The sequence below is a fragment of the Thunnus albacares genome, chromosome 20 (assembly GCF_914725855.1).
Source record: "Thunnus albacares chromosome 20, fThuAlb1.1, whole genome shotgun sequence".
Classification (NCBI taxonomy): Eukaryota; Metazoa; Chordata; class Actinopteri; order Scombriformes; family Scombridae; genus Thunnus; species Thunnus albacares.
In genome coordinates, this window is record NC_058125.1 from 16,432,681 (window position 1) to 16,449,964 (window position 17,284).

General features: G+C 41.6%; 1 protein-coding gene across 4 annotated transcripts in view; it reads right to left on the reverse strand.

Annotated features, from left to right (window-relative positions):
- Nucleotides 1-17,284, reverse strand: part of LOC122970984 (zinc finger MIZ domain-containing protein 1-like) — a 117,652-nt gene that overhangs the window by 22,303 nt on the left and 78,065 nt on the right. For 3 of the 4 annotated variants that reach the window (XM_044337402.1, XM_044337403.1, XM_044337404.1), the window contains 2 exons: nucleotides 13,376-13,489; nucleotides 9,290-9,395 (listed from right to left, as the gene is read on the reverse strand). In XM_044337402.1, coding sequence (XP_044193337.1) covers nucleotides 9,290-9,395; nucleotides 13,376-13,489 — 220 coding nt within the window. Of the gene's footprint in view, nucleotides 1-2,873; nucleotides 2,968-9,289; nucleotides 9,396-13,375; nucleotides 13,490-17,284 lie in introns of those variants that run through there. The other variant, XM_044337405.1, reaches the window with a different exon arrangement.

Genomic DNA, 17,284 nt, shown 5'->3' on the forward strand with positions numbered 1-17,284 from the left:
GAGTTTATTAACCTAAATATAGCATTACGCATGATCCACTACATGCTGTACTGCCCCCTCTCTTGACAAATCTTATTTTAAGACCGACCATATCTAGCAGTATCTAGCAAATCTGATTCAGATGCTTAGTTAGAAAAGTTAGACCCTGGATAATATCAGTTTTTCCAGTTAGAAAGTTTGATCTCTCCACTGGCTATGTGAAACTAAAATTCTGTCTGTCTCCATCACACTATATGCACAGCGACAGTCCATAATTACAATCACAATTTAATATCTGATCTTTGGAGAATTCAATATCAAATGTGATCAAAATCCTATTTTGGGGTTTGATTGGATGATCACAATATAGCAAGATGTGTAAACATAGTGTATACTGTAATTACTTACGGCTGGATGTTCTTTCATTAAAGCCACATGAAAAGAGCCTGCATGTTCTACAAATACACAAATGGCAACAACTGCTCCTGCATGCCGATTGCTGTTAGTTTGATTTGGAATTGTATTGAGAAACTTCAGAAGAAAAGGTCAGCGCAATTTCACAACTTGGTGGAAGAAAACAAGCATCTCCAATACAAAGAACAAGAGATTCATTGAAGCTGACAAAACAACAGTAATGAATAGTTGGAACTGTGGAGTACTGTACAGCTAGCCAGACATCTCTTTACCAACACCGCCTGTTGCAAAACCTCGCCTGTCTTAGCATGTTGGGAACTGTCCCACAGAAACATTTTAGGAAAAAAAAAATCATTGAATAATTTCCCAAACCAGGACTTTACTGTACAGCTAAATAAACCCCTTCTTGGTGGAGAGAAAGCCAAGTGAACAATAAAGTAATTTAATTGAGGTCAAGAGGAGAAAGACTTTTTCTTTCAACAGAAACTCATTCATTTAAGGAGTACTCAACCAAAAATCTTTTGCTCAGACATTGGCCCTGAAAAGTTTGTGCCTTTGCTGTAGTATGCTTGGATTCAATAGCGCCCTGCAGCCGAAGCAAAATAAATTGTCTTAACATATGAAAACGTGCAAAAACACTCCAGCAGCATAATCCACTTCTCAGTTGTTGAACTGTATGTTCAGTATGTTCCAAACAATGGGACGCTTCACCACTAAATCACCAAGTATGATTCCAGCGGAGCTTTGAGGAGAAACTATGAGTGTTTGAACATGCTGAACAAATGGATCAACAGATGGAGAGGTGGATTATGCTGAAAGAGTGGTTTGAGAAGTTTCTATGGATATTTTGATACTTTTTTTTGGCTGTGGTTATCCATTGGAATCCATTGTAATTATCATGAATCAGAGCTCACTACAGCTACTGTCCTTGATGAAGTAGCAAGGTACAAACCTTTCAAGCCTACAAACAGAAAGTACTTGATACTCAAAAGATTTTTGGTTTAGTATTCCATGTTTGTTTCATGAACAAAACAGGTGCTTAATAGCATCACAATGCAATTTAACAGCTCAAATTTAAACCTGTTGCTCCTGATGAAAAACTCTCTTGAACCATGAGAAACACCAAATCACTGATCTGAAACCACTGAATTCCTACATGGGGGGAAAATCTGTGTGTATCTCTGCAGTGAGCCTGGCTGGTTGCGCTGTGTGGCACAGAGGGGAGTGGGTGTGATAAACTGCCAAGAGTTACACTGAATACGCCGCCTCAAGTAGGTCAACGCGACTCAGAGAGATAATCAAGGCCATTTTGACCCCTTCTGTGTGAGGTGTAAGTGGGTCAAATGCAGCAGTCAGCTGTTGCAACTCTATCACGCGGGGCGCTGCGAGGCACTCGTCACACTGTCAAACCCCATTCCGTTAGTTTAAGACGTGGCAGGGTGCCCGCCTGCACCCACCAATGCAGGAATCAAACCTCTATCTACCCCCCCCCCCCCCCATCCCACCAAGGGTGAAATAATGTGAAGTTACTCTCAGCAGCAGCAGCAGCAGCAGATCCACCTTCCTTGTCACTGAATACACCCCCTGCAAACACAACCCTCTTTAACTGTTGTCTCCTCCTTTTGACAGTTCACAGCTTCGCAGATCTGTCCTATTCACAGCAGTGAAGACTCTCCCTCCCATGTCTAAAATGCCACCAGCATTTCAACCAGGCTAACTCCAGCAATGTCCCTGCTTATTTCTCACTCTTCACTGCACAGAAAAAAGGGGGACCCATGTGTCTAGAAACGAATCTGCAACAGCAGAACAAAGGCGAAGGCGATACAGGGCAGCCTTAATCTCTGCACTACTGAAGCCAGCAGCTATTTTAAAGCTCTTTCTCTGTGTCTCTCTATCCCTCCCACCTTCCTCTCTTCTCTGTAACATTCTTCCCCCCCCCACCCCTCCCTCCCTCTTTCCCCTCGTTTCCCTTGGTGTCTCAGGGCAGCAGCTTCTCTCTGTTTTCCTCTCCTCTCTCCCTGCGTGTCCAGTGACTGACTGCACAATACACATCAATTATTCATGGCTGCTCTCTCTGTTTCGCAGGCAAAACCAATCACAGATGGAGTCATTGCTAATGGGCTCCTGCTGTACTTGCCACCGGCTTCTTTGCACTCAAGCAACAAATACCCCAGAGACAATGAGAGGGAAAAGAGGGATAAGCTGTAAAAAAAAAAAAGAAAAAAAGAAAAAAAAGAGAAACTTCATACGGCACTAACAACCACAAGGAGCAGAGGAGGACGCCCGTTTGTGGTCAGAGAAAAAGAAAGGTACGTATCGTCACAAATAATTTAGCAAAATTAGGAGCCGGCTTCTGCAGCAGTAAAGGGTTAAAGACAGGGAGGGGGGGAGGGATGGGGGGTGACAGAGAGAGAGAGAGGGGGTGGGAGGACAGGCAGAGAGGGAGAGAGAGAGAGAGAACCAAATGCTTATCTCCTCACCTCGGATGTATGCAGCTGTTATTGATGTATCTTCTTTTTCTGTCTAGTGATCCATTGCTTGCTCTCCCAATACACACATCACACAGAAGCAGCCACAGCCACTTCGCCAGAAGGGAGAGAGGGAGGGGAGGGAGGGGAGGGGAGGGGAGGGGAGGAGGGAGGGAGGAGAGGAGAGGAGAGGAAAAAAAAATGCAGGCAGCTCACATTTCAAACTTGCAAAGGGGGGTGGTGCCTAATGTGCTAGACAGCCTGTATCTTGGCCCGGGTCCAGAGCAACGAGTAAAAGAAGCCTCAATCAATTCATTTAAAGCAACATTTGTTGTGAGGGAGATGCTGCAGAAAAGTGGCGATAGAAATGATTCAGGTGGGTACACTGAGCAGTGATTTCAGCCCCCAAACCTTGTCTTTGCATACAGTTGACTTAATCCATCAAAATAGTCATTGTAATTAAGGGGCATGGAGGAGGAGGAGGAGGAGGAGGAGGAGGAGGAGGAGGAGGAGGAGGCTGGGTATTGTGGCTTCCTGATGCGCAGAGGGTTGGAATCAGAGAAGGAGGGGCCAATTAGACCACATTTGTCTTTCAGAGCACATGAGCCCGAGTAAGCTTTTGGATAAATAATTACACACCTATAAAACATGTAAACTGTGGGTAGACACACCACCTGAGGCAGTCTGGAGCATCTATTGTCATCCCGCAAATAAAAATACTTGTGCTCACCAGCAGCAAGTCAATTCAGGTGTCAAATTAGTGCAACTGATCTGTGGTTTAAACACAGTAATAAGTATTTAATTAGAGACATAAGGTACAATGTAAATTAATTTTAATATGTAAACATCCGATTCTTCTGCACCGCAGATTACAGAGCCTTATGGAGTGGCGGAAGATGCTACCAATCACATCGTGCTGCCATAGACATAATAACCGCTGTAACTACAAGGGAGGAAAGACAGACATGCTCAACAGCTCTTATCTCTGGTTTCTCCTGTCTGTATTTGCTCTCTTGGTATTTACTATCAGCTAAGTGCACGGTGGGTGACTTACAGCCTGGCACCCCTACTGCAAGTTAACACATCAATCATGGCTGGCTGGAAGACTTCACTTGACCATGCAGTGTAAAACGCTGAAATTGTCCAAAGTGCACAGAGTGTAGATTTATAGCCTCTGTGACAAGAATCCAGTGCATATACTTCCATAAGCCTTTAACCTCGGTCCATCTGTACAATCCCATGTGTTGCAGCTAAGCTTTGTTGAAATCCTCAGAATTTTGTTTTAAATTCAAGTAGAGAACCAAAAGTTTCCAAAGATATTAAATGTACTGCACTGATGTTTTGGAGAAATGGGTATAAACTAATGCACAAGACATCTACAGTAGAAATATTTGCATTTGATTTAATGGTGCAGCCATAAATATGCAGCATCTTGGGTTTGAACAGAGTGATTAATCTTAGGAGAAAACAGATTAGAAATATACAGAATATAACATGAGATACTGTCATATAGTACAAAAAGTTTGTTTTAAAGAAAAAATCCAGAGTTTTTCAGATTTTTTTAAGATCTTGTCTATGAATTTAAGTTTGATGGATAACAATAAGCGTGGAACTCGTTTGAGTTCAAATCTACTTCTGGGGGCCCCCCTGTAGCCTACTGGTTAAGACGCAAACCACATAACCATCATGTCTGCTGCTTAATTCTAGCCAGTGACCTTTGTTGCAAGTCATACCGCTCTCTCTATCTCTGCTTCCTGTCTCTGCACTTTCAAACTGTAAAATAATGTCAAAAATGCCAAAAAAGAAGCCTGAAGTCTGTTTTTGTGGTGCATTATTTAACGTGTAAATAATAGTATAGACCCATAATGATTGTAATGTTTAAAGGAGTGTGTATGGAGCTCCATCTGAGAAGATTTAGATTTGACAAGACTTAATACAGAGTTATAATTTTACACAGTGGGTGAAGTGACTGGGTTTCAGTTCTTGGATGAAAATAATAGCAGACACCACCTGAGGAACCGTGGCTGCTTCATCGTTCTCTGAAATAAAGCTTACATTCAATTATGTCTATAATCTGCATTTAAATCTGATTAGTTAATGCATGTTTATTTGTTACAGTCTTCAATTTAATCTGACTGTGTCTGACAGTCTCGGCCACCAACAGTGTTTTCAGACTTCTGTGTTATTCTCTATTTAGGAAAAGCCGCAGCTAAACTATATGTTGAAGCACACCAAGTGGAGAGACAGGCAGAAAAAACATTTTGGTGTGGAAAGCTTTGGGGTGGGAAATTATAGCCTTGCAGGCCCATGTGTGTGTATCCGACCTCTGTATTGTGTGCAAAATCGCAGACCTTTCCACACATGACAACATGTCTGACCTCTGTGTCTTAAGCACCACTTCACTGTAAGGCACCGTAAAAATCTGCTGTATAATCAGCACTTAAAACTACAGTTTAGAGGGAAATTTATATTAGATTTGCACTCTAGCGTACTAAAGAATTCAACCACTTCAGTGGAAGTGTAAAAGCTTCACCGCACACTTGAAAAATGTTCATCTTAACCTTAAGAGTCATTTTTTTTTTCCAAGTGAGAATTTCTGTAAGATCTAAGTGTGGAGTTTTTCCTTACTCAAAGTGTTTAAGGATATTGGGTATCATATGTTGAGCCCTCTTGAGACAAACTTGTGATTTTGGGTTGTGTAAACAAAATTGACATTAACTTGAATGACTGTAAAGATGAATATTCTATATAAATTTATAGATTTATATGGTATGAAACAGTTGCCTAATCTTTATCCACAAGTGTGAACAAATGCATCATCTCCTCCTAAACTGGGTCCTGCACGTCATGCATGAACTGGTTGCAAAAATGAGATATCAGTTTCTGGAGTCCCACTGTAAAAACTCCCACTGCCAAAACAACTAAACAAGGTGAAACCACGGACAAAAACTGTGTTGCCTAGATATTTTAATCATGCTGACACTGTTAACTACAACCCACACTGTCTAATGATCAAATGGCCCTGCATGTGTAAAACAAGTGTAGAGACAAACTAGCCTGACAGAGCGAGAGCTGAAGCCCAACTAATTATCTGCTGAATAGCTGGTTTACCAGGCGTTTGTTACATGAGAGAATGAACGGCTCGAGGAGCTGAAAAACTTCGACTGGTGCCCCCTCTTATAAGTTGGTGCCTCCTTTCACTCTTTAGAGCGGAGGAATTCCAAGAGCTTGCTGAGGCGCAAACGATTGGGAATGTGCCACTCTGACCCGCTCGGACGAAAAAACGTGATTAAGCGTTTTGTCGACACTCTCGGACGAGACTGAACCACTGCGGCCGTGCAGGAGGGGTGTGACACTGATGAAACAGGCTTGTAATATATACCCGGTGATGGACAGAAAGAGGGGAGGCCCTGATGAGTTTATCCACACCGAGTGAATGATCTCCTTACTTTGATGTCACCAAAGCTCCACGTGCGTGGCTTCGCCCTGCGGTAAGACAGTCCAAGTAATCACAGATTAATAGAGCAGGCTAATCTCATTCACAAAGAGGTCACTACTGGCAGACAGATGCCCCTCCCCCCAGCACTCTATGTGCATTGTGGGCCGTTTGCAAAAAGGCAAAAGGACTACAACTGGCCGATCCCCCTGAGTACATCCATTAAAGGGATCAGTTGTACAATTCACCAAACCACACTTTATGCAGAGTTCACCTTTTCTAGTCAGCTGCAGAAAAGCAATTAAGCTGATTCCAAGTTACAACAAACATGATCTAAACCTCTGAACCACTCACTTCACTATAATTCAGATATGTTAACTGATTAAATCAATAGGAGGCAATAATGAACTTTTCCTGCGGCAAGAAGATACATATTGTCGGTGTCATTTTGATCAAGGTGTATTTCTTTGAGTTTTGCACTTTAAGCTTTTTCTTACCAAAAAAAATTAACAAACTGCAGCCTTAAACCATTGGAGGCACTTCATGATGAATTCATTTGTCAAAGCTACAATCTGTTTCAGCTGTAAGTTGGCTGTGAACATTGATTTTCTACTGCTGAAATCAGCTCTGCCCTCCCCTCAGCACAATTTCCCCCCTCAATTTTCTCCCATGTTCGGGAGAGGAATTTAGATGACATAACAGAAATGTAATAGCTCGACCAAGCCGTGTGTCAGAGCCAAGACATCTCGACGACAAGTTAGTCCTGGTTAAAATGGGACACCAAATCTGATTTACTTATTAGTGCTCATCCATTGACCTAATGTCCTCTGTGGCAGACAGAACCGCTCTTAACTGCCAGATAGCTTGCTTTTTTTTTTACTCCCACTTTCAACATAGATTTTCAGAGGAGATTACAAGATGCATGATGTGAGCAGGCCAGTGGTTATGAAAACAAGATTTGGCTTCAAATCCTCCCAGGACACTTTTTTCTTTTAAGAAAACTCCCAGGGTTTGAGCTACACGAGCCAGAGATAGGGAACAAACAAGAGGTGGAACAGTTTCTCTCTGTCTTTATCCAGAACAATAAAAAAAGCTTGTCACGCAACAAACGACAGACTGTCGTATTTATGACTGAGCTGAGAATTTGAAAAGGACTTTCTGCTCTGAGCAGAAATTGGAGTTTAGCTTGGATCACATCCAAGAAAACTGGCAGATTTGGCTAAGTGAATTTTTGTCAAAGCAACATCATGCAGGGGACACAGTATTCAATTAAAACTTCACCTCTTCCCATGTACTCCTACACAGAACCCATCTTGCTTTTTCAGATTTGTTCCAGGCTTCTAATAGGCTCCTCAGTGCACGGCAGACACTGACTCGTCTGTCTCTGGTGTTGGATGGCTGACCTGCTGCCACCATCCTGGCCACATCATGTGACTCACTCCCTTCCCCCGTCGCTCGGCAACGGCCCTGCTGGATGTCGGGGAGTGGGTCCTGCCCCTGGGGCCCTGGGGGGAGTGTCGTTTAAGAGCCATCTCCCTGGCTGCCAGAGAAGGCTTTCTTTCCGCCTTAACAACCTCCTCGACTGGGGCCTCCACTCTAGAGCTTCTGGGAGCTTTGCAGGAGAATGCAGAGCCTCTACAGTGGTGTCCATTGACTCTCTCTCTCTCTCTCTCTACAGGCCTCTCCTCTCAAAATATCCATGCATATACAGGTACATAATTGTCCATGAAATGCACTTTGGGATGCTGCCTAGACTCGAGTACTTGCCGCTTTCCAAATGACTACTGTTGCAGGAAATTATTTAGACAGAGAATCAATTGGCAATCTTATCTAAGCCCGTAAAGTAGGGCCTTAGATTTGATTTAGCATTAAGTAGAATTAGAACATTTGGCGGTGTAAGTTAATTGCAGACAGCGATTCCCCTCCCGTGGCTGACACAAGAGTGACATCGCATGATTTGAAGCCTCATATAACCACATATAAAACCATGAACACCATAAATCAGAAAAGGCAAACAAAGTGAAAATTTAAACAACATGTGGGTCTGACTTTCATGTCCTAGTCGGCTTAAGGCAGCTCAGCGGAGAGGCCGAGCACACAGAAGCAATTGCACAATCCCGCTTTCCTCGTAACCCAAGACAGGTGGAAACCACAAATCAAAAACCGTAAAGGAGCACAAAATATTCCTGTTATCTGCGAGCTGCTGACAGCCTATACGTCTTCATTCCCACTGTGCTTCAGCATGCTTTTTTGCCAGCTTGATAACAACATTTAGCAGTCTACATCTGTCCAAATAATCCATCACTGTACCGAGGTGATGGTGCTGTATGAAAACAGGAACTCATCATCACTGATACAGTAGTTTTTTGTCGCATGTGACAAATGGAACATTCTGCTGTACGCACTTTGTCTAAAACTCTAGCGAAGAAAATAAATCGAGATATAGTTCTCCATGTTGTGAACAAGTTTGGTAGTGAGATGTGACATGAGAAAGTGAAAGTTTAAGCATGTAGTTCCAGTCAAATGTTTGGACACACTTTCTCATTCAAGTGGGAAGGTGTGGCCAAACTGTTGACTGCTACTGTATGTTATAGGGTAATACTCAATTCTGGAGTGAGATTGAAAAAGGAAACGGTATTTTGCATCACCATTATTGTTGAAAACAAAAACAAAAAGAGATGGTTGGACTGTTTATTGTGCAGAAAACCATAAAAAATATAATTTAATGTCTACAATGAACAAATAAATAATTTGTACAAGCAACTCAAAAGGTCAGACATAACATTAAACATGGAGTGACCATTTGATGTACTTAAAACGGTGTTTAGCGCAGTTAGGTGTACTTTTTTGTAGTACCAGGTTCTTCTACTTTCTAGTAGCAATGGGTGGGTATCATGAAATGCTGCCAAGAATGCAAACAGGAACTTTGAGCCCATGTAGGCCAGCATGGCCAGATGGCCTGAGACGGCGGTTGAGAAAACTCTGGTCTTACCTGCTGATTTTGGAGTGAACTTGTCCCTGTTGGCAGCGCACACAGCCAGGAGCCGGTAACCCAGGTCCAAGTCGAAGCCCTGCTGTGCTGCTACACGGCTGACCACCTGAACACGACACAAACTGAACTCAGTCAGGACAATAGCAGATATTCATTATGGTCCAAAATTAATTTCGACAGAGAAAATAACTAAATGAGAGGATCTTTGTGAGATAAGTAGTAGTAGTAGTAGATTAAGCACATTTTTGAATTAAGATATTAATTAAGCTGTATGGACTTGACATCATTTTATTAAAAAAAGTAACAAAAACTCCACTCATAGAAGGTCACAAGAATGCCAATTTCATTATCAGCTAAATAACAGAAGCGATAACTAGAAAGTGCTCACAGAGCGCATATGTCTTCCAAGGCTACACAATCATTTAGATGTGTTACTTTATTTTCAGAACAGAAAATGTAAATTTAATTTGCATCTGCACACGCATCTGTGTTGAAATACACATATAGACAGATATAATTTGCCTATTTTTTCCCAAAAATGTTAAAAAAATGCCCTTTTTCTAAACAATGTTAGAAAATACTTTTTAAAACAATATATTTTTTTACATATGCACCAAAACCTCATCAGTTCTTTGTTTCATCTCAAATTTGTTTTTATTTTACCAAATTCTATTGAAATCTATGATCAAGGTTTTTAGACATCCTGCTCGCCAATACACAGACAAATAATCAGTTCTGAATACATAATTTCTTAGACCAAAGTAATAACATTACTCTGACATGGTTATTCATTTTTAATTCATCCACAGATTCGTTAACATATTCAGTACAGGGCCACCTTGGTAGTTAAACACATCAAAGGACTCAACATTTTCTCAGATTCTGACTGTTACATAAGAGTGTAGTTTGGCAGCATCAAAGGTCCAGTTCAACTTAAAGGATAAAGTCACTACATGTTTATCAGTTCCATATGAGTTGGAGAACAGCAAGGTGAAGAGAAAATGTGGCCTCTTGTGCTGCGATGCCGACTGAGAGGAAACATTAAGAGCAACATCCACATGCCACAGGACGCGATGTAAATGGCCCTTATGTGGCACACGTTGCTTTGATTTACCATTGCCATTAGCAGCTCAAAGAGACCCGCTCAAGACATTTAGTCCTTCAGGACATACTAAGACCTGTGTGAACCAATGTGCATCACTTGAGACGGATTCTTCCCTCTCCCTGGCTTTTCATAGCTGCAGTCCTGCTGTCACTCTCCGAAGTTCAAGTCAAGCCCTGAGGTAGTACAGCTGAACACTGCTCCCCGCACCGTATCATTATCTTCGGTAAGTATAGTCTTGACGTGACACCAAAACAAAGTATGTATATCTGGCCTTTATTTATAGGAATCCCCCATTAAGAAGAAGATATATGAGTATAGGCTGTCTAATTAGAATCTAAACATGTGAGGGACATTTTCCTAACTGGTAATTCTAGTGTAAGAAGTTTCAACAAGTAGTTCTAATTTCAGGACCTTAATTGTGCACAGCCGGTGGAATTGTGGTGGATTGTCAACCATAAGCCAAACATATGCCTTTACATTCAACACTTGATATACATCATTCTCTGGTTTAAAGTTTTAAAATATTTGTCTTTTCAGCTTAGTTTAGTTTGAGTTAATGACATGAAATAAGACACACATCTGCTTCTTTATGATGGCAAAAGTCGTCACTGGAAGGTTGTAACACACGCAGGCTCACACAAAATTTGTAGTGTTTTACTTGTCTTGCCTAATTTTAAGATTGGGTTTGTTTTTGAGATAAACAAAACCATATTGTTTTCTCTTAATATATGTTTGGGATATTAGTGTGACATCCACAAAATCTAGTTTTAAGACTTGTTTCTTGTCAGTTCTGGCTGAAAAATAGTCTGAACATCGCACTAAGTTACCTTGAAACAATTATAATTAAACACAAGTGGTGCTTGAGAATAATCTATCTATGATAACAAAACAATTGAATCATTCAAAAATAAGATATCATAGCTGAATCAATGTCTAATTAACTCCTAAACTGAGCTCAATTAAAAGACAAATAAGTTTCAAGCACCTTTATCTTAAATTGTGTCCACTGACACAGTTTTGTTTGGTACCTCAACAAATTTCTCTTGATTTCACATTTAGCTTGTTTGTTGAAGTGATTTTTTTTGCAGTGTGCGTAGCCACCTGCCTGACATCACCAAATGCCAACGTTGCGGCGGCAGTGCGATACAAACATGCAACGGGCAACAGGGTGAAGTGTTTACCATTACAGTCTGAGATCGGGTAATTTCACAATCACATCGCTCCCTCTCAGTGTGGCTCAGGCTAAGGTCTATACAACCCATAAACTAAAAGGAAAAGCCTTGAGATTTTCACGGCAGGAAACAAATTGAATTGGCGAAATGGAGGAAAAGGCACCTGCTGCTGCACATTAAAGCAGTAACACAAACAATCACTTGAATGGGGGGATGTGTCACAGCGGTTTCACTGTGGTGCTCGAGTACAAATCTCTTGCCTGGTGTAACCACGCTTGCTTGGCGGGGTTACAAATTGCACCCAACAGGAGCTATGCGTATCTCATATCTACTGCTGGAGGCAGTATGGAAATGAGCATGTTAAAGCACAGTAGGGCTCAAGGTGACAAGTGAGATCCGCAGTCCATCCATTTCTCTACCTGACTGTCTATCTTCTATTGTTTGGCCCCAAATTTCTAAGAGGATGATGAACAATTCCTTCATATAGTACCTCTCCTGTCTTGCATTGAGAACAGAATAGTTCAGAATACTACAAATGTATCTTGTGTCAAACACTCACGACTTTTAAGCCTGAAATGTGGCTCTGAAAAGTACCAAAACATCCAAAGAAAGTTCTCATAACCACTACTCCTGCAGCATAATCCACTTTTCTTCTATCTGTATAGCTGTTATGTTCCAAACACGATTTTCACCAATGGCTACATAGCTTCTGTTTGTCGCTAACACGGTTTGCTGTTTTATCATTGAACAAAGGTAAACACTGCACACAGGGAAGCTGTATATTAAGCCCTCAGTATGTTTCAGATGCAGATATTTTTGGCAAAAATATACCAAAATATGGCTAAATAGATATAGCTTTCATTTGCTGCTACACATGCTACACATACATTTACATGCTACACATGCTAGCAACAAACAGAAGCTGTGTATGTGTCCATGTTTTGGGTTTAGGAGGCTTGGCTGGGTGAAGACGTAAATTAGGAGTGGTTTGAGAAGTTTGTAGAGAAGTTTTATAGACATTTTGGTACTTTTTTGAATCTAAGCTGACTGCTGTCAGGAGCAAACTACAAACATTTCAGAGCTACCTTTCAACCTTGCAGTGTTGGGTTAGTGTTTGATATACAAAAGAGATTTCTTGTGGGGTATTCCTTTAAGGGTTGTAAGGGACTCTTCCAGATACAAGTGAGTATTTACCACTTTTGACAGTTTGCTGGAACATCGTAGACAAACAGCTCTGCCTTCTGTGTCTGATTAGATCCAGTCAGAATATGCAAACCTTCTTGTAAATTATTTTAATGCGTTTTTGCCAATTTCACCAAAATCTTTTCTTTGTTTACAGTATACCTCTCAAAACAGTCAAGTCTTTTTTTCACCTGTCATGGGATGCTAATTATTCAATTAATCAAAAGCCCCTAGGCATTTAAGTAGGGGAATTAATAGCTTTGAAACCATATTTCCTTATAACTGCACTGATTGCTTTGTGGTTTGAGGACATTATTGCGCTCGTCCTTTTAGTGTTCCAGTGTGCTGATTTCATGAGCCACAGCACAAACTGTAACTGAAGTCACTGAAAGGTGACTGAATCTCAGTCATTTTTACAGCGTAAACTGCTTTTTATTTTCCAGCGACCTCAGTGAAGATCAGGCAGCTAAACATTAGTTCTCTCATATCCCTAAGGGAGTTATGGAAAGAGCCAATGCAGCAGTTGTTTCACCGGCCCTTTCCTTGTCCTTGAACCCTTGAGTGTGAGACTGTCCAGTGATGGTGATGGTGGGGACGTGGGGGGGGGGTTTGTGACTGCCGACTTACCGTTAGGCATCCCATCAGGCTTTGCTCGAAGGGGCGCTGGAAGGCTCGTGGGTCGCCACACCAGTCCAGCAGCTCGGTTGCTGCTGTTTGGAAATTTGCTGGATTTTGTAAGTGCTAGAGAGAAAGAAGGAAAGATTTGGAATACATTAGAGTCTAGCACCATTCAAAGGTCACAAAAAATGACTAACAATTATATTATCAGATATACGTACAAGTTACCCATTTATTTATTTGTGGATAATGGATCAGCATAGTGATAGCAGAATCAGAAGGGGCTGGAGGTTTGGTTTGGTTTTATTCTATCATTGAGTGTGGGTTATGTACAGAAAATGTTCTTATTTTAAAATAGTAATAGTAAAAAAAGACATTATGAATTAAATTGAAGTATGAGACAGGATAAAAAAAATCAACACATTGTCATAACTTGTTTCCATAATGGTCCTGGCCTGACTAAGCCAATGCTACACCCAAGAATTAAAAAATTCTAAATATCTGACTTCTATATCTACATAGAAAGACATTAATCTATAATAAACACGTGTGGAGAATGTGGTTGGATTACCTGCTTAGTTTGCTGCCCTTGTGAACCCATATAAAAGATGAAAAAAGAGGATGGACTGACTAGTGAGTGAGAAAATTTATATCAAAGCTGTCACCAAAATGAGAGCTGCACCAACAAAATGATGAATAATTAAAAGCATTGAGGGTGGCTAAAAAGAAAACAGCATTTTTTTACGACCACATTTCCTGAAAATTTGCTTATCACACTCTACTTATGTTGTGGGTTTAAAGTATTAATGCACAGAGCTGAAGGGGTATGTCCCCATTAGACTCAGACACATGCTTCCACTTCACTCTCCCCAGGTTTCTAGTAGCAGCGTCTCGCCACTGAGTGCAATAAATCTCCCTATATGGCTGTATGAATAGCCGAGGAAGCCCTTATTTCACCAGTCGGCCCTGAGCTGTGCTGTGACTTTATCTGACAACAGGCTCCTTGACCTACAGGCACCCCTTTATGGCATTCATTCCCCTCGCGGAGCCAGCAGCCCACTCACTAACCCTGTTGTCTGTCTTGCTGTACAGCAGCAAAGAAAACTGAAAAATGGACCTCTCTGGGTCGCCAGCTCGGGCACGCTGTTGGTCATTCTTCTCTAAAAGCTTTCAATCCTCAATATGAATCACTTTATACACAGAAGAGCAGACACAGCACCTCCACTCTGCAGTAATCTGTTGCCTTTGGAGAGATTATGCACACAAGCCTCTGTAGTGCACTTGTACAAACCAGGAACAAATGGACTCCCACTACATGGCTTCAAAGGTAAATAGAGAGGTTTGTCAGCTTAAAGTGAATAGCTGCCTTTTTAACACGTCTGTGTGCTTTGATTTCGCTGTCAGAGGGAAAAGGAGAAGAGGAAGTGACAGCGGTACAGTCACTGCCTTGCAGTGCTTTTTTCTTGTTTGCTCTTTAGGGGGCAGCAGAGGTCAGGATTTGATAAGGCAGCTTTCATATCAATTTACAAAGCTGGCGTTTGACAAGGGCCGGATGAAACCAGTCTTGTTCATTTTATTCGCTGTCCGAGACTGTTTCCCACTCATCCGACATGTCTTTGTTGGGGGAGAGTAGGAGAGGACGTGGTGGTGTTGCTGAGCATGAAAATCCTACTGGTGGATAAAGTCTCCTGGAGAAACACACACATCCACAGATGCTAAATTTAGATGAGTCTGGAAGCTAGACAACATACGCAATCAGCGCACCAAGGATGGAGGGAGGTGGGGAGGGGGGAAGAATATGTCGAGGGGAGGAGAAAAAAAAAACACACCACCACTTGGGCTTGAAGTGATTACTGTTCTTTGCACTCAGAACAATTGGTCCCACCAGTGTGGCTGTCACACGGAGAGCTTGGCAGTGCCACGCCACAGATGTTCCCCCTACTCCGGCCAAAACCCACCAATCAAACCTAAACTAGTGGCCAAGAGACCCCTCACTCCCCATATCCTCATCCCCTGGGGGAGAATGATCCTCCAACACTTACACCCCAGTTAAAGCTCGGCCCAGTTCGAGGGGAAACAAAGACAAACGGGACTTGCGCTGTCCTGAGAATACAGCTTTCTACAGATACAGTCATAATTTGCAGTCACGTCTGGAAACAACTTGATCTGCACATCTGCAGCTAAACTGAATGTGACAGCGCACGCGATCTGGCAAAGACTCCCTATCCTTTCAAAATCACAGCTTTTGGTCTTGCTGCTGTTGTTGTTCCGCATTCAGCGACGCTCCAGAGCACTGAAAACATATTAATGGAGACAATTAACCCTGGAAAGAAGACAGTGGCAGAAAAAAACAGCTGCATAGCCGGTACAGCAGTACAGAGAGTTTTGTCTTCCAGTTTATCTTGATATATTGACACTTACAGTCTGAGGAAGTGCTCCTGCAGCGAGAGGAGAGTTCATAGTTTCCGCCAAACCTCTGTTCGTATCACTGAGTGGAGAGTCTGTCAGCACACTGGCTTCCCCACCGTGAAGGGAAAAATACTGTCTCTAAAATAGATACCAGCAGTATCAAGCAGCCCAATCTTCCCCAAAGTGTTCTCAACGGTGCAATTCCAGGACACCAGAGGAAAACAAACTGCCAATGAAAAACTATGTGCTGGGGGTGAAGTCAGATAACTGTTTTTATGTATCACTTTTTAAACATCCTCGCCTGTTTGGAGTTTAAACAAGTGAACACATCTATTTCACCGTATGACTTTTTAAAAGTCACAGATGCGTTCCTCTGAGGTGTTTAGCTTCCTAAACACTTGGTATGTGGAAACAAACAAAACAGACCTGTCAACCTGTCAGCACTGTTTACTTTTTCCAGTATGAATGTAAACATAGGTATCCGTATTAGATATATTAGATATTCCAGTCTCGACCAACAGTCCAAAACACCAAAACATTCTGTTTAAAATGATATAAAACAAAGAAAAGTAAGAATATCATGCGTTTGAGCTTGAACCAGTTTTGCATTTTTTCCTGACTTAAAAGATTAGTTGACCATGAAAATTGTTTTCGACTACTTTTCAAACAGTTAATCTGCTAAAGGTTTCAGCACTACATAGAATAATTCAGTTTATGAGATGAAGTCAAACAAACTATTAGATTATGGGGATGTAAATTGTTATCATTAACCTCTAGAACTACTTTTTTACACTCATGTCAGACAATGCAGATACATCTGATGGATTTTACATTTTAAATGTCAGAATTAGCATCTAAGGGTGGAAAATTACCATGTTTTCATAGTTTATGAAGTGTTTGGTTAAGTTATTGTTTAAAAATCAGATGAATGCAATTTCACAACAAGGCGGTAATTTAAAACTTACCACCGTAATGATTTCTGATTTAACTTTCAACCCTGTGATTCAATCAGGCCGACGGATTCCAATTTCCTCCACTTTATCATCGCGCTCAACAGTAATTTATCATTTCAGCAACAAAATCAATTTGTTCCCCTGTCCGCTGTACTGGCTGGGAGTATTTAGACAGACATGTCACATCTCCCAGAAAACAACAACACAATGGAGGAGGCTTCATTTATATTCCTGCTCCACGTCCGCACTGACTTCAAGATGCCAAATTTCAGCATGTGCACACTTTCAATTAAAGCAAACAGCTGGATTGGTTTACAATATTTCCTTAATTATTTTAATGACTTGGATATTGGACAATGGGGAGCAAGGGGAGAAGATAGTGAGTTAATTGTTCTGATCTCCCCTGATGATCATCTTTGTGTGCGGGGAGGAGAATAGACGGCCGGCTGAATGGGCTCACTGCTGGTCTAATTGGCAGGACATAAATGGTATTTATTATGCGGGCCTTCCAAACCCTGATTGTCTGCGGCACAAAGCTGCCTCTATTAGCAGGGTG